Source organism: Monodelphis domestica, chromosome 6, assembly GCF_027887165.1.
Source record: "Monodelphis domestica isolate mMonDom1 chromosome 6, mMonDom1.pri, whole genome shotgun sequence".
Classification (NCBI taxonomy): domain Eukaryota; kingdom Metazoa; phylum Chordata; class Mammalia; order Didelphimorphia; family Didelphidae; genus Monodelphis; species Monodelphis domestica.
The window spans coordinates 18,131,444-18,156,039 of NC_077232.1; the positions used below are offsets into that span (position 1 = coordinate 18,131,444).

The window sequence follows — 24,596 nt, forward strand, 5'->3', positions numbered from 1 at the left end:
CCCAGGCTTAGGGCCACGTAAAATTAGCCAGCTCAAGAGAAGGCGAAGTGAGAATATAACATAGGTAGAAAAACTAGGAGAGAGTAGTGCCAGAAAAACCCATCGAGCAGGGATAGTCAATGACCTTTGCCTTGTGTGGCTGAGTAGGAAGAAAGATGAAGTTCCCTGAGGTGGAAGAATGTTGACAAACCATTCAGAAATGTGAGTTCATTAATGAGTTTAATAATGTATAATGATATTTTGCATCTTAGTATATGTGTTGAAAATTCAAAATTGTAGTCTTGATATTATATTTAGTTTAAACTACATGAAAAGCAATTTTTATGTCATAGAAGTTCAATTTCCTAATTCAACAGGATTCTATACATTTCACAAAATATTACCATCAGCTATAATGTATTTTGCTCTCTGTTTTTCTCTTGACACAGGTGATGTTTATAAAGTCCCTTAAGATACATATCTATGGAGAATAGCTCAGAGGTGAAAGAATTCATCCTTGTGGGATTAACAGATGCCCCAGAGCTCCAAGTGCCCCTCTTCATAATGTTCACGGTCATCTATGTCATCACTGTGGTGGGGAACCTGGGAATGGTGGTGATTATCTCTTGGGACTCTCGTCTCCACACCCCCATGTACTTTTTCCTCAGTAACCTCTCTCTGGTGGACTTTGGCTATTCTACAGCTATTACTCCTAAAGTGATGGCTGGCTTCCTCACAGGCAACAAAATCATCTCTTTCAATGAATGTGCTGTACAAATATTTTTTTTTGGTGCATTTGCCACAGTTGAAAATTATCTCTTGGCTGTTATGGCCTATGATCGCCATGCAGCTGTGTGTAAGCCCCTCCATTACACCACCACCATGACGTCCAGTGTGTGTGCCAGTCTGGTCATTGGCTCCTATGTCTGTGGTTTTGTGAATTCCTCCATCCACACAGGGGACATATTCAGCCTCCACTTTTGTAATTCCAATGTCATTCCTCACTTTTTCTGTGATATTCCACCCCTTTTAGCTCTTTCTTGCTCTGACACACACATTACTGAATTAGTTATTTTCTTTGTTGTGGGATTTAATGTCTTTTTTGCCATTTTCACCATTTTGGTATCCTATTTATTCATCTTTGTAGCTATCCTGAGAATGCGCTCAGCTGAGGGTCGCCAGAAAGCCTTCTCTACCTGTGCTTCCCACCTCACAGCAGTGTCCATATTCTATGGGACTGTAATATTTATGTACTTACAACCCAGTTCTAGTCATTCCATGGACACAGACAAAATGGCTTCAGTTTTCTACACTATGGTCATCCCCATGTTGAACCCTCTTGTCTATAGCCTGAGGAATAAAGATGTCAAGAGTGCTTTTACTAAAATTTTTCAGGGTGCAAAGTCTTCCTTAGGCTTATCCTTTTAATTAGGGCATAAACTAATGCATCTTTTGTATTCATACCTTTTTTGTACCAACTCTCTCTTCATTGTTCATGGAATAGACAATCTGGATTCCTTTTTCTTCTTGAATCTGGGAAGTAACTACCTGGAAGGTTTCTAACTTCTAAATGTCTACTCTGCCATTTATTGAATTTAGGAGAATTGGCCCCTTTTATCTCAATTCCAATCCTCATTCCAAGACAATTTCTGAAATTCAGAAAATTTCGCTTTAAATTTGTATACAACTCTAGCATAATTCTTGCTGTTGAGCAGGATGTGATGCCAAGTAATGAAAATAGTCCCTGTGAATATATCATTTGTCCAGTGGGTTCCTTAGTCCAAATAATTAATGAATGTGTTGAGGATTTCCACCCACAGTGAGCTATTGCAGTTATGAGAAAATGCTACAGAAAAGTTAGTTACTATTATTCTCAATCTGAATTTTTGTCTATAATATTATTTTTTTGGCATGAGGTGCTTCCATTTGTAAGGATAATTTTAGGTTTGTGACCTAATCTTAATTAATTTTTGGTCGCCAGAGATATCCCAATAAAGTACCCACATTAGCTTGCAAATTTATGATGGTTTATTTATTAAAGATGAAAGGAATTAAGGAGAGGAGAGAGGGAAGGTTATAGGATTACTCCCTTCTGGCCTATGCCAGGGGGAGTTCAAAGTTCTTGGCCAAAGAGGAAGACCAGAGCTTGCTAGAGAAGAATGTTGGAAGGTATGAAGGAAAACTCACAGCTAACCTTGGACAAATAGCAGACATGCTAAGATGCCAACACACTCAGCAAGCTGCTGCCAACCACTTATATGCTGTCACAGAGGACAGAGAGAGGAAGTGAATAGATATATAGATGGTTTTAAATTAGTTTCCTGCATCTCACATGTACCAATGGTATCTTAGTCTTGACTTTGGACAGCCCAGGGATCTGTCAGTTGTTTCTGATTTGTCATTTGCTATCACATGTCTGTCATAGGCCATATTTCTCAACACTTAATCCTTAAGTATGGGGTTAGACATTCCTGATTTTGGTAGGCTAAGTAGGGTGGAGTAATCTAAAGTTCACAATTTCCTGATTTTGTTAGACTAAAGTTCACACAGTGTGACATTTTCTTTTACCCAGACAAATCTACCACTCATTTATAATCTTCACTGATATAGAGGGTTGTCTAGGGCACTGACAGGTTAAGTGAATATTTCATGATCATACAACCAGTCAGAAGCAAGAATTATCTTAAAATTTCCTCATTCCAAGATCACTGTTCTGCATTGTTCCATGCTGTTATCAACATGTTTTATTTTAAACAGTTGAAATAAATGATCTAGTTAGCTGGGTGATCCTTCAGAGGCCACAACAATGAATTAGAAACTCAGGGGATGCCCATCAACTGGGGAATGGTTGAGCAAGTTGTGGTATATGATTGTGATTGAGTACTATTGTACTAGAAAAAATGATGACCAAGAGGCTTTCAGAGAAACCTGGGGAACTTACATGAACTAATGCAAAATGAAATGAGCAGAACCAGGAGAACATAGTACACAGTAAGAGCAACATTATATGTGGATTAACTGAAAAATTTAGCTATTCTCAGCAATACAATGATCTGAGACAATTCTGAAGGACTTGTGATGACAAATGCTATGCGCCTGCAGACAAAGAACTGATGGAGTCTGAATGGTGATCAAAGCATACATTAAAAATATTATTCATGTTTTCATGTGGATTTTTCTTTGAAATATGGAACATATGAAAATATTGTGGATTATGGCAAATGTGTAATCTATATCAAATTGTTTGCAATCTCAAAGGAACAAAAGGGAAAGAGAAAGAAAGAATTTGAAACTCAAAGTTTTAAAAAATTGTGTAAAGGATGCTTACATGGAATTAGAAAAACAAAAATACACTAAAAATAAGGCCACAAGTCTTTTTGGTGGATTTCTATTCTTCTGTTTTCCGTAACAAAGAATTAAAATGATTTCCTTTGTCTTAAAGATCTTTCCTCATGTCTTTAATGCCAAACTTCTATTTTGGTTTATTTATTCATTCAGTTTAGCTGAAGTGGAGACAGCAGCCTCTTCTCACCACCCTGAGACAGGGCTGTCTCTGTGATCTCCTCCATATTGCAAAAGAGACTCTTGTTCAAGTACTGGCAGGATAGAGGGTCTCATAGGTCTTTTACACCTCTTAAAGGCTCTGTTTCTGGAGTTGAATGTTTGAACTTTCCTGTTTGCAGGAAGCTACAGAAGTCAAAGTAAACAGCTCTTCATCTCATCAGAATACAGACTGAACTGCTACAAATAGAGTCATTGGCCTTAAAATGGACTCACCAACTCTTGCAAGGCATAATTGGGGATTCTGGTGAATGTTTCTAAGTAGGGCAGAAGCTCTCCTTTAGGTTTGGTTGGCTGAATTAGGGAAACCTTGGAGAAATGTGTTGATGTGGATGAACAGAAGTATGCCATTGTGTCATCTTCTGTAAGGATTGGGTGAAAGGGAATATGAAAGGTTTGTAACAGGGAATGGAGGAGGTGAAAGGACAGAAGGGATAAGGAGGGTGGATGAGGTAAAAAGAGAGATAACCACTGGGGTTTAGAGACCATCTGTGAAATTCTCTCTTTCCCTCACCCTTCAATCCAAGGAGATGTACCACTGAGCTGATGTTAGGAAAGGATGAACAGGGGCTGTGTCTCAATGAGTAGGTTTCTGAGGAATGATCGAGTTTACTTCCCTCAATGCTTGGCTGGTACTTGAAATCCCAGAATTCCCACTTGTCTGGCAGGCTGGTTGTCCCTATTGACTTTATTGTTTAGCCAAGGCTAAATGGCTAGCCTAGCCCATCACCTTCTCTCTTTAGTCCTTCTATGATTTGAATCTGACTGAGAGTTATTCCAATATACGTTATTTAATAGTTTAAGTAATAAAATGGGCAGGGAAGTAGTACATTTGTGGTAATAGGAGACCCTCTCTACAGGTTGTCTTTGTCCTCTCTGAGCCAAATGGCTCAGGCTTCAACTTCTCTATCTTCTTTCTTTCTATTCACTGTCATTATCCTAAACTAAAGAGATATCAAGTATCCTTCTTGGGAAAGTCAAGAGTAGGAAGAGTCTTTGAGGGTGACCCCATGAAGTTCAAGGGATCAGCCTCTTTCTGCAGCAGTTGTTCTTTTGCTTTCTTGTATTGATCATCTAAAGCTGTCAGGCTTCTTCTATTTTTATGGCAAGGGAAATGGAAGGAAGGCTTTGTCACCACAGGCTGAGGCCTCAAGCTTGGGTCCCAGCTCATGACTCTTCAGAGTTCCCAGGGTAAAAGATACCTTTCTCAGTAAAAGATCCCACAAGCCTTTTCTCCTGCTCCAACTGCTGCTCCCCCTCCTGGCCACATTCTAAATGATGGTTCCTCAGTCTCAGTTTTCCTTTCCACACATCTCCCTGGCACAAAACTAGTTTATTTGGAGCATGGTTAGATGGTATCTAGGGAGTGTGGTGAATAGAAGACTTGACTTGGATTCCCAAGAAAGGCTAAGTTAAAATCTGGCCTCAGATACTAGTTATAGGACCCAACACATCCCTTAACTCCTAAGTTTGTTAAAATGAGAAAAATAATAGCACCTATCTCCCAGGGTTATTGTAAGGATCAAATGATATAATATTTTAAAAGCATTTAGCACACTGTCTGGCACATTGTAGGCACTTACTAATGAATAATTTTCTCTTTCTCCCCTATGTCAATTCATGTGAGCAAACATTTATTAATTCTATTATTTAAAATTTTATTATATATGATGGATTCAACAAGCATTAATATTATGAATATTTTAAAACACAAAGAAAAGAGGAAAAGATTGCATAGGAAACTCTTAATTAATATTACTTATAGATTTTAATTTTTTATTGCTTTTAACCAATAATAAAATTGATCTGCTTATATGTGTCTCTTTCTAAAATTTCCCTTGTTCTTTTTAAATGGCTCTTTAGTTCTCTTTTATTTCTTATATCACAAAGATTTCATTGTCAAAGAATTCACAAACTCCCTTCATCATCAGCCCACCTCTTCAAATCAGATGCTACTTTTCAAAATGGCAGATGAATTCAAGCTGCATTATTGGAAGCCACTGTGCCTGAGGCTTAGGATTTGACTCAATTCCCAGCTATTGTTCTGTTTTCTTCCATCAGGTCTCTGCATTTGACCTCATGGTCTTGCCTCTCTTCATTTCTGAGAGCCATCAGGTCTTCAGAGTATTGGGGAGAATCCCTCACAATAGCTGAGAATCCTTGTGACTTCCCTTAGTGAGGTGTCATGAGTCCCCACAGACCCTGGTGTGTTTACATGTTTTACAAAGAAGAGCTCTGGTGGTCCTCAGAGGACTCTGAGTCCCTTAATGCCACTGATGCTCCAGTGGTTAAAAGACCCCTCCAGGTCTTGGCCACAAGCCACAGAAAGCCTTTTTGGACCTCCTTGGTCCTACTGTACTTGAGACAAGCTTGAAATCAAGGGCCATCAGTCACTTATTGATTTGCTCATTAATAGTTCTCCTGGGCTTTAGTTCATCTAGTTACTGAGATGTAGGCAGCAATAGAGACGAAAGAGAACCATCCATGTCCTGAAGGACTCTCTGAATTTGGTGTCAGACACTGGGAAAGGTTTCTTCAAAAATGTTCTTCCCACTTCTCTGGTTTGGCTTTATAATTGAAGACCTCTAAGGGAATGTTCTTGGTCAGTCTTCCTCCTCTGAGTCTTGTGACAGAACTAAAGGATTCAGGTAGGTGTCATGTCTAGTATCTCAGTGGTGTGTGGACAGAGGGCTGGGCTTGACTTGTCTTCTTGAGTTCAAATCTGTTCTCAGACACTTAGAAGGTGTGTGACCCTGAGTAAGTCACTTAACCCTGTTTGCCTCAGTTTCCATGGGAAACCACTCTAGTAGCTTTGCCAAGAAAACTGCACCAGGGTTTATGAAGAGATGGACATGATTGAAATGACTGAAGAACAACAGTAAAGTCTCCTATATTAGAACTCTTGTGACAGGTCCTACTTAGGTCTACAATATGAATATCTTGGGGAAAAGAAGGGAATCTCTCTTCAAGGAATGGGAAGATACAAGACTCTGAAAGAAAGGTCTGTAGCTGCCATTTTCACAATGCGAAACATGTTTATAGTAAAAACAATGATATTAATAACTAATATTTATTTGACAATTTAAAGTTTACTAAGCACTTTACATTATTATTTTTTCAATTCTTTACCTTCCATCTTAGAAACAATACTGGGTATGGGTTCCAAGGCAGAAGATCAGGAAGGGTTAGGCAATGGGGGTTAAGTGACTTGCCCAGGGACACAGAGTAAGGAAGTGTCTGAGGCCAGATTTGAACTCAAACCCTCCCATCTCTGGGCCTGTCTCTCTATCCACTGAGCCACCCAGCTTCCCTCTTTACATTATTTTTCTCTCATTTTTACTCTCAGTATAACCTTTTGAGACAGGGTGTCTATTGTCCCCATTTGACAGATCAGAAAACTAAGGATGAGAGAGGTTAAATAATACCTAGAGTAGACTTCGAACCCAAGTCTTCCTACCTCCATATCCTTTGTTCTTTCTACCTTGATGCCAGGATTTCAATACATTGAATTAGGAGAAAAATACGTTTGGAGAATAGGTAATTTTGCAGATGTGGAATGGAGAGCCTGAGAGAGTATTTTATCATATTGTTTCATCTAGTAAATTGGAAAACCAGAATTGGAACCCAGGTCTTCTCCCCATAATTTGAATTGTGTCACTACTCCACCAGCAGACCTTTGTGAATATACTTGGTGCTTCATGTATTTCAAAGCACCAGATTGAGGGTTGTTTCCCATGGATTTATCAAAATGTTCTGCAGACTTCTCTAAATTTTGCCTGAGATGTTTTCAGTTTTATTGTTAGGAATCCTCCTGACTGATAACTCCATGATTAAATATTGTAACTATATGGCTCCAAGTATACAGTTTTTCACATGGTGAAGACTATTTCTGCTCCCTCATTTTACAGCTGTTGTAAAGGAGGCTCTGGGGTGACTTGGCTGATGTCCTGGAGTAATTTATGAGAAGAGGGAAGAGTAGTAATTCAGTAGTAGGACCCTTCTTCATAAGAAGTCTATGAGATAGTCCAACAGATTGACTAAATTCCATGTAAGCTACATTCAAAACATTTTCCTCTTCTATGAAAAACAAAACAACACAAAAAATCCCTTACATTCTATCCTAGAAGTGATACTAAGTACTGGTTCCAAGGCAAAAGCATCATAAGGACCAGACAAAGGGATATGGAGTTGGGGCTTAAGCCATTCTCCCAGGGTCATTCAGGAAGTGTCTGAGGCCAAATTTGAACTCAAGACCTGCCATCCCCAGCCTTGGCTCTTTCTCCTCTGATCCACCTGGTTGGCCCTCTCCTCTCTTTTTTTTGAATTCCTGTTAAAAAGAGGAAACTGTCTGAATCCAGGATAACTTCTTGATATATTATTTACTATAATACTTGATATATTATTGCTTTCCTTTCCCTATATTTGCTACCCATCTCTCAAGTGATCTTTTCAAGAATATCCCTAGAAGGTATCATGTTTACTGGCTTGTAGTCTTCACATTTTGTTCTCTTCTGTTTTTTGAAAATAAAAAAAAATTGCTTTTTTCCACTCTTGTGGTACATCTCCCAGTTTCCATGATGTTTCAGACATCACTGGCAGTGACTCAGACATGACATTTGCCAGTTCTTTCAGAAGCCAAGGATGTAGATCAGTGGGGCCAGCTGACTTGAATTTATCGAGGTCAGCCAAATGTTCCCTTAAAGTTTGCTTTCTTATCTTAGGTCTCAAGCCTTTCCATTGTCGTATTTGTTTCATCATTTCCACTGTAAATTCTCTTTTCCTGAGAAAACAAAAAAAATCCTAGAAATTGATCAGCTTTGCCTGAACTCCTCCTGCTTGTCATTTCTTATAGAATATTAGTGTTCTGTCATGATTATATAGCACAGCTTGTTCAACCATTCCCCAAGTGATGGAGATCCCTTCAATGTCCAATTCTTTGGTACCACAAAGACCTGCAATAAGGATTCTTGATTCTTGAAGAACCACACCTTCTATTGTGCTATATGCCTTTGTTCCAGTATTCCACACATTTCTGCTTAAAAATCTAAGTTAGTGAGAGTCCTGTGTAGAAATATTGGTCTCTTCATCTAATCACATCTTTCCTTCTTTAATTATTTGCCTTTGTTTTTTCTGATAGCTCTTATCTCTCCAGGAATGATTTCTTCTTATTTATTTTTATTTTTCAAAATTTTATTTAATTAGTTAATTTTGAACATTATTACTTGATTACAAGAATCATATTCTTTCCCTCACCTCCCCCACCCCATCCCATAGCCACTGCAAAATTCCACTGGGTGTTACATATGTCCTTGATCAGAATCTATTTCCATATTATTTATATTTGAACTAAAATGATCATTTAGAGTCTACATTCCCAAACATATCCCCATTGACCCAGGAAATCAAGCAATTGTTTTTCTTCTGTGTTTCTGCTCTTCTGAATGTGGATAGTAGATAACTGCATTGCCACAAATGGAGAAGTCTATTACATACGATTGTACCACAGTGTATCAGTCTCTGTGTATAATGTTCTCAGGGATGATGTCTTCTAAAGTATTTTCATCTATAGGATACCTCTTTTCTTTTCTTTGAACCCATGGACACTATCTTTTCAAAAAAACCCTAGAGTATATGTCAACTATGCTATGTTTTCTCTCTCCTCAACTATACATTCTAGGATGGAGTGATCCATAGGTTTCCATTATTCCTTCTCAGAAATAAATACATCTCTCTTAGTGAGTGAGAATCAGATCCAGAATCAAACTTCGTCTTATTGGTTCCTACATTTTTTGAAGGATGAAACATCCCTAAATAAATTAAAATATCAGAGGGGATTTGCCTTTGGAAGAGGAGTCTAACAAGTTTCTGGGTAACTGAATCCCCTTATATAACTTTACATGTTTGTGCCAAGGTTGTGATCCATTTTTCAATTCTAAACAGTAAATCACTTCTAATTCTCCCATATTTCACTCAAATTCTCACTATTTTCTCCACTGCTCTCTTTTCTGAGGCTGTGTATATAGACTTATTAATGATAATTGAACTGCTAGAAATTGATGACTACCAAAAGTGAACTCATAACACTCAAAAGAGAACCCAGGCATAGGGCCACGTAAAATTATCCAGCTCAATAGAATGTGAAGGGAGAATATACGGTAGGTATAAGAACCAGGAGAGAGTAGTGCCAGAAAAATCCATTGAGTCTTTGGTCATTGCCATGTATGGCTGAGGAGGAAGAAAGATGAAGTTCACTGCGTTGGAAGAATGTTGAGAAACCATTTAGAAATGTGAGTTCATTAATGAGTTTCTTAAAGTATAATGATATTTTGCATCTTAGTATATGTATTGAAAATTCAAAATTGTAGCCTTCATATTATTGTATTTAGTTTAACCTAATTAAAACAATTTTAGGTCATCAAAATTCAATTTCCTAATTCAAAAGGATTCTATACATTTCACAAAATATTGTCATCAGCTATAATGTATTTTGCTCTGTTTTTCTCTTGACACAGGTGATGTTTACAAAGTCCCTTAAAATACATATCTATGGAGAATAGCTCAGAGGTGAAAGAGTTCATCCTTGTGGGATTAACAGATGCCCCAGAGCTTCAAGTGCCTCTCTTCCTGATGTTCATGGTCATCTATGTCATCACTGTGGTGGGGAACCTGGGAATGGTGGTGATTATCTCTTGGGACTCTCCTCTCCACACCCCCATGTACTTTTTCCTCAGTAACCTCTCTCTGGTGGACTTTGGCTATTCTACAGCTATTACTCCTAAAGTGATGGCTGGCTTCCTCACAGGCAACAAAATCATCTCTTTCAACGAATGTGCTGTACAAGTATTCTTTTTTGGTGCATTTGCCACTGTTGAAAGTTATCTCCTGGCTGCTATGGCCTTTGATCGCCATGCAGCTGTGTGTAAGCCCCTCCATTACACCACCACCATGACGTCCAGTGTGTGTGCCAGTCTGGTCATTGGCTCCTATGTCTGTGGTTTTCTGAATTCCTCCATCCACACAGGAGACACATTCAGCCTCCACTTTTGCAATTCCAATGTCATTCCTCACTTTTTCTGTGATATTCCACCCCTTTTAGCTCTTTCTTGCTCTGACACACACATTACTGAATTAGTTATTTTCTTTGCTGTGGGATTCAATGTCTTTTTTGCCATTTTCACCATATTGGTATCCTATTTATTCATCTTTGTAGCTATCCTGAGAATGCGCTCAGCTGAGGGTCGCCAGAAAGCTTTCTCTACCTGTGCTTCCCACCTCACAGCAGTGTCTATATTCTATGGGACCATCATCTTCATGTACTTACAACCCAGTGCTAGTCATTCTATGGACACAGACAAAATGGCCTCAGTTTTCTACACTATGGTCATTCCCATGTTGAACCCTCTGGTCTATAGCTTGAGGAATAAAGATGTCAAGAGTGCTTTTATTAAACTTTCTCAGGGTGCAAAGTCTTCCTTAGGCTTATCCTTTTAATTAGGGCATCACCTAATGCATCTTTTGTATTCATACCTTCTTTGTACCAACACTCTCTTCATCTTAGACAGTCTGGATTCCTTTTTCTTCTTGAACCTGGGAAGTACCTTCCTGGAAGGTTTCTAACTACTACATGTCTACTCTGCCATTTATTGAATTTAGGAGAATTGGCCCCTTTTATCTCAATTCCAATCCTCATTCCAAGACAATTTCTGAAATTAAGAAAATTTCCCTTCAAATTTGTATAGAACTCTAGCTTTAACTCTTGCTGTTGAGCAGGATGTGATGCCAAGTAATGAAAATAGTCCCTGTGAATAATTCATTTGTTCAGTGGGTTCCTTAGCCTTAATTATTATTAAGTGTGTTGAGGATTTCCACCCAGAGTGACTTATTGTAGTTATGAGAAAATGCTACAGAAAAGTTAGTTATTATTATCCTCAATCTGAATTTTTGTCTGTAATACTATTTCTTTGGCATGAGGTGCTTCCAGTTGTAAGGATAATTTTAGGGTTGTGACCTAATCTTAATTAATTTTTGGTCGCCAGGTATATCCCAATAAAATACCCAAGTCAGCTTGCAAATTTATGATGGTTATTTATTATAGATGAAAGGAATTGAGGAGAATACATAGAGAATTGTTTAGCATTCCTCCCATTTGGCCTGTGCCAGGGGGAGTTCAATGTCCTATGCTGAAGTGGTCTCTGAGAAAGACCAGGGGCTTTCTTGAGAATAATGTTCGAAGGTATCAAGGAAAACTCACTGTTAAACTTGGACAAATAGCACCCATGCCTGAGGCCAACATGCTCAGCCACTTCACTGTCAAAGAGGTCAGAGAGAGAAGTGATGGGAAATATATAGATGGTTTTACATCACTTTCCTGCATCTCACATGTACCAATGGTATCTTAGGCTCTACTTAGGACAGCCCAGGGATCTGTCAGTTGTTTCTGATTTGTCATTTGCTATCACATGTCTGTCATAGGCCATCCTCCTCAACACTTAATCCTTAAGTATGGGGTTAGACATTCTTGATTTTGTTAGGCTAAGTTGGGTGGAGTAATCTAAAGTTCACAATTTCCTGATTTTGTTAGACTAAAGTTCACACAGTGTGACATTTTCTTTTACCCAGACAAATCTACCACTCATTTATAATCTTCACTGATATAGAGGGTTGTCTAGGGCACTGACAGGTTAAGTGAATATTTCATGATCATACAACCAGTCAGAAGCAAGAATTATCTTAAAATTTCCTCATTCCAAGATCACTGTTCTGCATTGTTCCATGTTGTTATCAACATGTTTTATTTTAAACAGTTGAAATAAATGATCTAGTTTAGCTGGGTGATCCTTCAGAGGACACAACAATGAATTAGAAACTCAGGGGATGCCCATCAACTGGGGAATGGCTGAGCAAGTTGTGGTATATGATTGTGATTGAGTACTATTTTACTAGAAAAAATGATGACCAAGAGGCTTTCAGAGAAACCTGGGGAACTTACATGAACTAATGCAAAATGAAATGAGCAGAACCAGGACAACATAGTACACAGTAAGAGCAACATTATATATGGATTAACTAAAAAATTTAGCTATTCTCAGCAATAGAATGATCTGAGACAATTCTGAAACACTTGTGATGACAAATGCTATCTGCCTGCAGACAAAGAATTGATGGTGTCTGAATGGCGATCGAAGCATACATTAAAATAACTTTATTATTAACGTTTTCATATGAGTTTTTGTTTGCAATGTGGAACATATGGAAATATTGTGCATTGTTGCACATATGTAATCTATATCAAATTGTTTGCCTTCTACTGAAACAAAAAGGAAAGAGAAAGAAAGAAAGAATTTGAAACTCAAAGTTCTATATAATAGTGTAAAGGATGCTTACATGTAATTAGAAAAATAAAAATACAAAATACAAAAATAAAAAATAAGGCTATAATTCTCTTTGGTGGGTTTTCTATTCTTCTGTTTTCAGTAACAAAGAATTAAAATGATCTCATTTGTCTTAAAGTTCTTTCCTCATATCTTTAATGCCAAACTTCTATTTTGGTTTATTTATTCAGTCAGTTTAACTGAAGTGGAGACAGCAGCCTCTTCTCACTACACTGAGACAGGACTATCTCTGTTATCTCCTCCATATTGCAAAGGAGATTCTTGTTCAAGTACTGGCAGGTTAGAGGGTCTCTTAGGTCTTTTACATCTCTTAAAGGCTCTGTTTCTGGAGTTGAATGTTTGAACTTTCCTGTTTGCAGGAAGCTACAGAAGTCAAAGTAAACAGCTCTTCATCTCATCAGAATACAGACTGAACTGCTACAAATAGAGTCATTGGTCTTAAAATGGACTCACCAACTCTTCCAAGGCATAACTGGAGAATCTGGTGAATGTGTCTAACAAGGGCAGAGGCTCTCCTTTAGGTTTGGTTGGCTGAATTAGGGAAACCTTGGAGAAATGTGTTGATGTGGATGAACAGAAGTATGCCATTGTCTCATCTTCTGTGAGGATTGGGTAAAAGGGAATATGAAAGGGATGTAACAGGGAATGGAATAAGGAGGGTGGATGAGGTAAAAAGTGAGATAACCACTGGGGTTGAGAGACCATCTGTGAAATTCTCTCTTTCCCTCCCCATTCAAACTCAAGAGTGAGGTACCCGTAAAATGATGTTGAGGCAAGGATGAACAGGGACTGTGTCTCAATGAGTAGGTTTCTGGGTAATCATGGAGTTTACTTCTCTCAAGGCTTAGCTGGTACTTGAAATCCCAGAATTCCCAATTTTTTGGCAGGCTGGCTGTCCCTGTTGGCTTTGTTGTTTAGTGAAGGCTAAATGGCTAGCCTAGTCCAATACCCTCTCTTTCTTCAGTTCTTCTATGATTTGAATATGACAGAGTTATTCCAATATAGTTTGTTTAATAGTTCAAGTAATAAAGGGGTGGGGGAGGAATAGATTTGTGGGAATAGGAGACCCTCCCTACAGAATATCTTTGTCCTCCTTCTTTAGCTGAGCCAAGTGGCTCAGGCTTCAGCTTCTCTTTCTCCTTTCTCTCCAATCACGGTCACTATCCTCAACTAAAGAGATATCAAGTATCCTTCTTGGGAAAGTCAATGGATAGGAAGGATCTTTGGGGTGACCCCATGAAGTTCAAGGGATCAGCCTCTTTCAGCAGCAGTTGTTCTTTTGCTTTCTTGTATTGATCATCTAAAGATGTTAGCCTTCTTCTTTCTTTAGGGCAATGTAAGTGGAGGAAAGACTTTTTCGCCCCTGGCTGGGATCTCAAGCTTGGTTCCTAGCTCCTGACTCTCCAGAGTTCACAGGGCAAAAGATCCCTTTCTCAGCTTTTTCTCCCACAAGCCTCTTCTCCTGCTCCATTTGCTGCTACCCCCCCTCCCCCAGCAACATTCTAAACGATGCTTCCTTAATCTCAGTTTTCCTTTCCAGACATCTCCCTGGCATAAAAGTAGCTTATTTGGAGTATGGTTAGATGGCATCTAGGGAGTGTGGTGAATAGAGGACTTGACTTGGATTTCCAAGAAAGGCTGAGTTAAAATCTGGCCTCAGATACTAGTTATAGGTCTCAACACATCCCTTAACCCCCAGGTTTGTTAAAATGAGGGAAATAACAGCACCTATCTCCCAGGGTTATTGTGAGGATCAAATGATATAATATTTGTTCTTTGTTTCTTTTATTCTTTTTTCTTTTTTTTGAATTAATTAATTTAGTCAATTTAGAACATTATTACTTGGTTTCAAGAATCATATTATTTCTGACTCTCCCCTTCACCCACCCTATCCACAGCTGACACGCAATTTCATTGGTTATTATTTGTGTCCTTTCCATGTTGTTGGTATTTGTACTAGGATGTTCATTTAGAGTGTACATTCTCAATTATATGCTCTTCAACCCATGTCATCAAGCAGTTGTTTTTCTTCTGTGTTTCTACTCCCACAGTTTTTCCTCTGAATGTGGATAGAGGTTTTTCTTGTAGATTCCTCCAAGTTGTTCAGGATCACTGCTTTGCCACTAATGGAGAAGTCCATTACATTTGATTTTATTGCAGTATATCAGTCTCTGTGTACAATGTTCTCCTGGTTCTGCTCCTCTCACTTTGCATCAATTCCTGGAGTTTGTTCCAGTCCCCATGCAAGTCCTCTACTTTATTATTCCTTTGAGCATCACCAACATATACCACAATTTTTTTCAGCCATTCTCCAATTGAAGGGCATCCCATAATTTTCCAATTTTTTTCCACTACAAACAGCGCATCTATGAATATTCTTGTACGAGTCTTTTTCCTTATTATCTCTTTGTGGTACAAACCCAGAAGTTCTATGGCTGGATCAAAGGGCAGACAGTCTTTTGGTGCCCTTTGGGCATAATTCCAAATTGCCCTCCAGAATGGTTGAATCAATTCACAACTCAACCAGCAATACATTAATGTCCTGACTTTGCCACATCCCTTCCAGCATTTATTACTTTCCATAGCTGTCATGTTAGCCAATCTGCTAGGTGTGAGGTGATACCTCAGAGTTGTTTTGATTTGCATCGCTCTGATTATAAGAGATTTAGAACACTTTTTCATGTGCTTATCAATAGTTTTGATTTCTTTAACTGAAAATTTCCATTTCATGTCCTTTGCCCATTTATCAATTGGAAAATTGCTTGATTTTTTGTACAATTGATTTAGCTCTTTGTAAATTTGAGTAATTAGATCTTTGTCAGAGGTTTTTGTTATGAAGATTGTTTCCCAATTTGTTGCTTCCCTTCTAATTTGGGATGCATTAGTTTTGTTTGTACAAAAAACTTTTTAATTCGATATGATTAAAATTATTGATTTTACATTTTGTGATTTTTTTCTAACTTTTGCTTAGTTTTAAAGTATTTAATTTCCCAAAGATCTGACATGTATACTATTCTGTGTTCACCTAATTTACTTATAGTTTCCTTCTTTATATTCAGGTCATTCACCCATTCTGAGTTTTTCTTGGTGTCGGGTGTGAGATTTTGATCCAAACCTAATCTTTCCTATACTGTCTTCCAATTTTCCCAGCAGTTTTATAAAATAGTGGATTTTGGTCCCAAAAGCTGGGATCTTTGGGCCTATCATAGACTGTCTTACTGAGGTCATTTACCCAAAGTCTATTCTAATGATCCTCCTTTCTGTCTCTTAACCAGTACTAAATTGCTTTGATGACCACTGCTTTATATTATAGTTTGAGATCTGGGACTGCAAGGCCTCTTCCCTTCACATTTATTTTCATGACTTCCCTGGATATCCTTGATCTTTTGTTCTTCCATATGAACATTTTAATGTTTTTTTCTAATTCAATAAAAAAGTTTTTTGGTACTTCAATGAATATGGCACTAAATAAATAAATTAATTTGGGTAGGATTGTCATTTTAATTATGTTAGCTTGTCCTACCCATGAGCAATCAATGTTTTTCCAATTGTTTAGTTCTAGTTTTAATTGTGCGGAGAGCATTTTGTAGTTATGTTCATAGAGTTCCTGTGTTTGTCTCAGCAGATATATTCCTAAGTATTTTATATTGTCAAGAGTAATTTTAAATGGAATTTTTCTTTCTAATTCTTGCTGCTGAGATGTGTTGGAAATATATAGAAATACTGATGACTTAAGTGAGTTTATTTTGTATCCTGCAACTTTGCTAAAGTTGTTGATTATTTCGAGTAACTTTTTGGTTGATTCTCTAGGATTCTTTAAGTAGACCATCATATCATCTGGAAAGAGGGATAGCTTAGTCTCCTCATTGCCAATTTTAATTCCTTCAATTTCTTTTTCTTCTCTAATTGCTACTGATAGTGTTTCTAGTACAATGTTACATAATAGAGGTGATAATGGGCATCCTTATTTCACTCCTGATCTTCTTGGGAAGGCTTCTAGTTTATCCCCATTGCAGATGATGTTGGCTGATGGTTTTAGATATATACTGTTTATTATTATTATTATTTAAATTAAATTAAATGAATTATTATTAACATATATTTAGATATATAGATATATACTGTTTATTATTTTTAGGAAAGGTCCTTCTATTCCTATGATTTCTAGTGTTTTTAATAGGAATGAGTGTTGTATTTTTTCAAAGGATTTTTCTGCATCTATTGAGATAATCATGTGGTTTTTTTTGATTTGCATGTGGTTATTAAGGTCAATTATGTGGATGGTTTTCCTAATATTGAACCATTCATGCATCCCTGGTATGAATCCTACTTGGTCATAGTGAATAACCCTCGTGATCACTTGCTGGAATCTTTTAGTATTTTTGCATCTATATTCATTAAGGAGATTGGTCTGTAGTTTTCTTTCTCTGTTTTTGACCTGCCTGGCTTTGGAATCAGTACCATATTTGTGTCATAAAATGAATTTGGTAGAACTCCTTCTTTTGTTATTCTGCCAAATTGTTTGTGTAATATTGGGATTAGTTGTTCTTTGAATGTTTGATAAAATTCATTTGTGGATCTATCTGGAACTGGGGATATTTTCTTAGGGAGTTCTTTGATGGCTTGTTCAATTTCTTTTTCTGATATGGGGTTGTTTATGTAATCCATTTTTTCCTCTGTTAGTCTAGGCAATTTGTATTTTTTTAAATATACATCCATATCCCCTAGGTCACCATATTTGTTGCCATACAATTGGGCATAATAGTTTTTAATGATTGCTTAATTTCCTCTTCATTAGAGGTCAGGTCTCCATTTTCATCATGGATACTAATTGATATATTTGCAAAGCATTTAGGACACTGTCTGGCACATAGTAGGCACTTAATAATAAATATTTTTCTCTTTCTCCCCTATATGAATTCTTGTGAGAAAATATTTATTCATTCTATTATTTAACATTTTATTTTATATGATGATTCAACAAGCATTAATATCATGAATATTTTAAGATACAAAAAAAGTAAAAGATTGCAAAGGAAGCTCTTAATTAATATTATCTATAGCTTTTAAATGTTTATTGCTTTTAACCAATAATAAAATTGCTCTGCTTATCTGTGTCTCTTTTAAAAATTTCTTTTTAGAAGATTTAGAAGATTTTAGAAGATTTAAAAATGTTCCTTTTAAATGGATCATTAGTTCTCTTTTATTTCTTTTATCACAAATATTTCATTGTCTAAAATGTAACCAAACTCCCTCTATCATCAGCCCACCTTTTGAAATCAGACGCTACTTTTCAAAATGGCAGATGAATTCAAGCTGCATTATTGGAAGCCAGTGTTCCTGAGGCTTAGGATTTGGCTCATCTGCCATCTATTGATGTGTTTTCTATCTGTTTTATTTTTCCCATCAGGTCTCTGTCTCTGAGCTCATGGTCTTGACTCTCTTGATTTTTGAGAACCTTCACATCTTCAGAGTACCAGGGAGAATTCCTGACAACAGCTGAGAATCCTTGTGACTTCCCTTACTGAGGTGTCATGAGTCCCCACAGACTCTGGCTTGTTTACATGTTTTACAGAGAAGAGCTCTGGCAGTCCTCAGAGGACTCTGAGTCCCTTAATGCCACTGATGCTCCAGTGGTTATAAGACCCCTCCAGGTCATGGCCACAAGCCACAGAAAGCCTTTTTGGACCTCCTTAGTCCTACTGTACTTGAGACAAGCTTGAAATCAAGGGCCATCAGTCACTTATTGATTTGCTCATTAATAATTCTCCTGGGCTTTAGTTCATCTTGTTACTGAGATCTAGGCAGCAATAAGAGTCTAAAGAGAACCATCCATATCTTGAAGGACTCTGAATTTGGTGTCAGACACTGTGAAAGGTTTCTCCAAAAAATGCTCTTCCCATGTCTCTGGCTTGGGCTTATAATTGAAGACCTCTAAGGGAAGGTTCTTGGTCAGTCTTCCTCCTCTGCGTCTTGTGACAGAACTAAAGGATTCAGGTAGGTGTCATGTCTAGTATCTCAATGGTGTGTGGACAGAGGGCTGGGCTTGACTTGTCTTTTTGAGTTCAAATCTGTTCTCAGACACTTAGAAGGTATGTGACCCTGGGCAAGTCATTTAACCCTGTTTGCCTCAGTTTCCTCAACTGTATAATTGTTGAAGCATGAAATGGGAAACCACTCTTGTAGCTTTGCCAGGAAAACCCACCAGGGATTATGAAGAGATGGACATGACTGAAATGACTGAAGAAGAACAGCAGAGTCTCCAGGGTTAGTACACTTGTGACAGGTCCTACTAAGATGTACAATGAGTGTCATGAGGAAAAGCAAGGGAATCTCTCTTCAAGGAAAGGGGAGATGCAGCGTTCCAAAAGAAAGGTCTGCAGCTGTTATTTTCGCAATGCGGAATGTGTTTATGTAAAAACAATGATATAAATAACTAATATTTATTTGACAATTTAAAGTTTACTAAGCACTTTACATTATTATTTTTTCAAGTCTTTACCTTCCATCTTAGAAACAATACTGGTATGGGTTCCAAGGCAGAAGAGTGGTAAGTGTCAGGCTATGGGGGTCAAGTGACTTGCCCAGGGTCACACAGGTGGGAAGTGTCTGAGGCCAGATTTGAACTCAAACCCTCCCATCTCCGGGCATGACTCTCAATCCACTGAGCCACCCAGCTGCCTTCTTTACATTATTTTTCTCTCATTTTTACCCTTAGCATAACCTTTTGAGACAGGGTGACTATTGTCCCCATTTTACAGATCAGAAAACTAAGAATGCAAGAGGTTAAGTAATACCTTGAGTAGACTTCGAACCCAAGTCTTCCTACCTCCATATCCTTTGCTCTTTCTACCTTGATGCCAGGATTTAAGTATATTGCATTAGAGAAAAATACATTTGGAGAATAGGCAGTTTTGCAGATGTGGAATGGAGGACCTGAGAGATTATTTTATCATATTGTTACATGTAGTAAATTGGAAAACCAGAATTGGGACCCAGGTCTTCTCCCCATAATTTGAATTGTATAACTACTCCATATATAACTATACTCCATGTATAACTATAAAACAGACATTTGTGAATGCACTTGGTTCTTTATGTATTTCTAAGCACCAGATTGAGGGTTGTTCCTGATGGGTTTTCAAAATGTTCTGCAGACTTCTCTAACTTTTGCCTGATCTGTTTTCAGTTTTATTGTTAGGAATCGTCCTGACCGATAACTCCATGATTAAATGGTTGTAACTATATGGTTCTAAGTATACAGTTTTTCACATGGTGAAGACTATTTCTGCTCCCTCATTTTACAGCTGCTGTAATGGAGGCTCTGGGGTGACTTGGTAATGTCCTGGAGTAATTTATGAGAAGAGGGAAGAGTAGTAATTCAGTAGTAGGATCCTATTTCATAAGAAGCCTATGAGATACTCCAACAGAATGGCTAAATTCCATGTAACTATATTCAAAGCATTTTCCTCTTCTATTAAAAAGAAAACAAAACAACCCTCCCCCCCCTTAAATTCTGTCCTAGAATTGATACTGAGGATTGGTTCCAAGGCAGAAGAATCATAAGGACCAGACAAGGGGAGGTTAAGTGACTCTTCCAGGGTCACTCAGGAAGTGTCTGAGGTCAGATTTGAACTGAAGACTTCCCATCTCCTGCCTTGGCTCCTTCTCCTCTGATCTACCTGGTTGTCTCTCTCCTCTCTTATTTTCGCATTCCTGTCAAGAAGAGGAAATTATCTGAATCGACATAACTTCTTGATATATGTTTTTACTTATTGCTTTCCTTTCCCTATTTGCTACCCATCTCTCAAGTGATCTTTTCAAGAATATCCCTAGAAGGTATCATGTTTACTGGCTTGTAGTCTTCACACTTTGTTCTCTTCTGTTTTTTGAAAATAAAAAAAAATTGCTCTTTTCCAGTCTTGTGGTACGTCTCCCAGTTTCCATGATGTTTCAGACATCACTGGCAGTGACTCAGACATGACATTTGCCAGTTCTTTCAGAACCAAAGGATGTAGATCAGTGGGGCCAGCTGACTTGGATTTATCGAGGTCAGCCAAATGTTCCCTTAAAGTTTGCTTTCTTAGGTCTCAAGCCTTTCCATTGTCATATTTGTTTCATCATTTCCACTGTAAATTCTCTTTTGCTGAGAAAACAGAAAAATCCTAGAAATTAAGAAGCTTTGCCTGAACTCCTCCTGCTTGTCATTTCTTATAGAATATTAGTGTTCTGTCATGATTATATAGCACAGCTTGTTCAACCGTTCCCCAACTGATGGAGATCCCTTCAATGTCCAAATCTTTGGTACCACAAAGACCTGCAATGAGGATCCTTGATTCTTAAAGAACCACACCTTCTGTTGTGCTATATGCCTTTGTTCCCATATTCCACACATTTCTGCTTAAAAATCTAAGTTAATGAATGTCCTGTGTATAAATATTGGTCTTTTCATGTAATCACATCTTTACTTATTTATTTAATTATTTCCCTTTGTTTCTCCTATCCCTCCAGGGATGATTTCTTCTTTTTTATTTTTTTTTGAAAATTTTATTTAATCAGTCAATTTAGAACATTATTCCTTGGTTACAAGAATCATATACTCTCCCTCACCTCCCCCATCCCTTCATGTAGCTGACATATTTCAACTGGGTGTTACATATGTCCTTGATCAGAACCTATTTTCATATTATTGATATTTGCGCTATGGTGATCATTGGAGTCTATATCCCCAATCATATCCCCATTGAACCATGGGATCAAGCAGTTGTTTTTCTTCTGTGTTTCTACTCCCACAGTTTTTCCTCTGGATGAGGATAGTGTTCTTTCTCATAGATCCCTCTGGGTTGTTTACAATCACTGCTTCGCCACTAATGGAGAAAACCATTACATTTGATTGTACCACAGTGTATCAGTCTCTGTTTATAATTGCCACGGTCAGGGTCCAGCCTCACTCGTGACTCCAGGGTTTCCAACAGGTGACGAATGATCAGTCAAAATAAATAAAATAAAATAAATAACAAACAGAACACAGCTTAATTATAACAGCCATGGGATTGCTTTGCATCTCAGCTGCCCCACATTCCCAGTGTCTGATATTTATTTTTATATCCATTCTCTTGTCATGCAGATACACAAAATCAAAGAGAGATAATTGGAAAAGTGATACATTAACTTTTAACAAATCACTTGATTAACATTCTATATTTTTCTATTGTGATTACAGACAGAATACAAGATGATTGATTTCATCACAGGTGGCTTACTATGGAGTCTGAGTTACTGATTTGTGTAATTGAGCCACTGAGGCATATTGAAACTTAGAGTATCTGTACTGTACCTGTACATATTGTATGGTCCTCTATGATTGATTTGTGTGCTGGCTTCATGAGAAAGTTTTGGGTTTGGCCTGTAGCTGTGGTTTTGCTGGGAATTATGTACCTAAGTAAAAGTTGCCCCATGATAGTCTTTTGGGATTGCGTTTGAGGGTCTGATCTTTTGGTGATGGTTTGGAGAATTAGGGTACAGCTGTTTTGCTCTTGCATTATTTCTTTTGAGACTAGGGGAATTAAAATCATGTCAATTCATAGGTAAAGGGCAATGATGAAAGAAGTCATGCAAGGGGGATAGAGTGGGCAGTCACATCTCACCAAGGACCACTCTGTGGTCTCCCCAGCTACCATGCATGACTCTGTCAAGGCATCATGGACTGATGGCCCCCAGCATATAATGTTCTCAGGGATGATGTCTTCTAATGTATTTTATTCTATAGGATACCACTTATATTTTCTTTAAACCTATTGCCACTAGCTTTCCAAAACAACCCTAGAGTATATGTCAACTCTGCTATGTTTTCTCTTTCCTCAATTATATATTCTAGGATGGAGTGATCCACAGGTTTCCATTATTGCTTCCCAGAATGAAATTCATCTCTCTTAGTGAGTGAAAATCAGATCCAGAATAAAACTTCTTATTGGTTACTATATTTTTTGAAGGATGAAACATCCCTAAGATAAATTACAATGTCAGAGGGGATTTGCCTTTGGAAGAGGGGTGTAACAAGTTTCTGGGTAACTGAATCCCCTTATATAACTTTACATGTTTGTGCCAGGCTTGTGATCCATTTTTCAATTCTGAAAAGTAAATCACTTCTAATTCTCCCATATTTCATTCAAAATCTCGTTATTTTCTCCATTGCTCTGTTTTCTGAGGCTGTGTATATAGACTTAACAATGAAAATTGACCTGCTAGAAATTGATGACTCAAAAGAGAACCCAGGCATAGGGCCATGTAAAATTATCCAGCTCAAGAGAATCCGACGTGAGAATATACCCATAGGTAGAAGAACTAGGAGAGAGTACTGTCAGAAAAACCCATTGAGAAGGGACAGTCAATGACCTTTTCCATTTATGGCTGAGGAGGAAGAAAGATGAAGTTCACTGAGGTAGAAGAATGTTGACAAACTATTCAGAAATGTGAGTTCATTAATGAGTTTCATAAAGTATAATGATATTTTGCATCTTAGTATATGTGTTGAAAATTCAAAATTTTAGTCTTGATATTATTATATTTAGTTTAACCTAATTAAAAACAATTTTTATGTCATAGAAATTCAATTTCCTAATTCAAAAGGATTCTATACATTTCACAAAATGTTATCATCAGCTATAATGTATTTTGCTCTCTGTTTTTCTCTTGACACAGGTGATGTTTACAAAGTCCCTTAAGATATAAATGGAGAATAGCTCAGAGGTGAAAGAGTTCATCCTTGTGGGATTAACAGATGCCCCAGAGCTTCAAGTGCCCCTCTTCATGATGTTCATGGTCATCTATGTCATCACTGTGGTGGGGAACCTGGGAATGGTGGTGATTATCTCTTGGGACTCTCGTCTCCACACCCCCATGTACTTTTTCCTCAGTAACCTCTCTCTGGTGGATTTTGGCTATTCTACAACTGTTACACCTAAAGTGATGACTGGCTTCCTCACAGGCAACAAAATCATCTCCTACAATGGATGTGCTGCACAAATGTTCTTCTTTGTGGCATTTGCCACTGTTGAAAGTTATCTTCTGGCTGCTATGGCCTATGATCGCCATGCAGCTGTGTGTAAGCCCCTCCATTACACCACCACCATGACATCCAGTGTGTGTGCCCGTCTGGTCATTGGCTCCTATGTCTGTGGCTTTGTGAATTCCTCCATTCACACAGGGGACACATTCAGTCTTCAGTTTTGCAATTCCAATGTCGTTCCTCACTTTTTCTGTGATATTCCACCCCTTTTAGCTCTTTCTTGTTCTGACACACACATCAGTGAATTAGTTGTTTTCTTTGTTGTGGGATTCAATGTCTTTTTTGCCATTTTCACCATATTGGTATCCTATTTATTCATCTTTGTAGCTATCCTGAGAATGCGCTCAGCTGAGGGTCGCCAGAAAGCCTTCTCTACCTGTGCTTCCCACCTCACAGCAGTGTCCATATTCTATGGGACCATCATCTTCATGTACTTACAACCCAGTTCTAGTCATTCCATGGACACAGACAAAATGGCCTCAGTATTCTACACCATGGTCATCCCCATGTTGAACCCTCTCATCTACAGCTTGAGGAACAAGGAGGTTAAGAGTGCTTTTAGGAAAATTGTCGAGGTTACAAAATCTTCAGTTTAA

General features: G+C 37.9%; 3 protein-coding genes across 3 annotated transcripts; all 3 read left to right on the forward strand.

Moving 5' to 3' along the window:
• The first annotated feature begins 462 nt into the window (after positions 1-462).
• LOC100026991 (olfactory receptor 5B12-like) lies at positions 463-1,407 on the forward strand. Its single transcript, XM_001377388.3, has one exon. It carries the CDS (start codon positions 463-465, stop codon positions 1,405-1,407), a length of 945 nt encoding a protein of 314 aa, XP_001377425.2.
• An 8,679-nt stretch (positions 1,408-10,086) lies between these two features.
• LOC100618816 (olfactory receptor 5B12-like) lies at positions 10,087-11,128 on the forward strand. The gene has a single exon (XM_007497688.2). It carries the CDS (start codon positions 10,087-10,089, stop codon positions 11,029-11,031), a length of 945 nt encoding a protein of 314 aa, XP_007497750.1. The 3' UTR covers positions 11,032-11,128.
• Positions 11,129-23,636: 12,508 nt separating this feature from the next.
• LOC100618433 (olfactory receptor 5B12-like) lies at positions 23,637-24,596 on the forward strand. The gene has a single exon (XM_016423551.2). The coding sequence runs from the start codon at positions 23,664-23,666 to the stop codon at positions 24,594-24,596; it is 933 nt and encodes a 310-aa protein (XP_016279037.2). The 5' UTR covers positions 23,637-23,663.

Coding starts and splice junctions, on each gene's coding strand:
- LOC100026991 (XM_001377388.3), top strand. CDS start 463: ATGGAGAATAGCTCAGAGGTGAAAGAATTCATCCTTGTGGGATTAACA.
- LOC100618816 (XM_007497688.2), top strand. CDS start 10,087: ATGGAGAATAGCTCAGAGGTGAAAGAGTTCATCCTTGTGGGATTAACA.
- LOC100618433 (XM_016423551.2), top strand. CDS start 23,664: ATGGAGAATAGCTCAGAGGTGAAAGAGTTCATCCTTGTGGGATTAACA.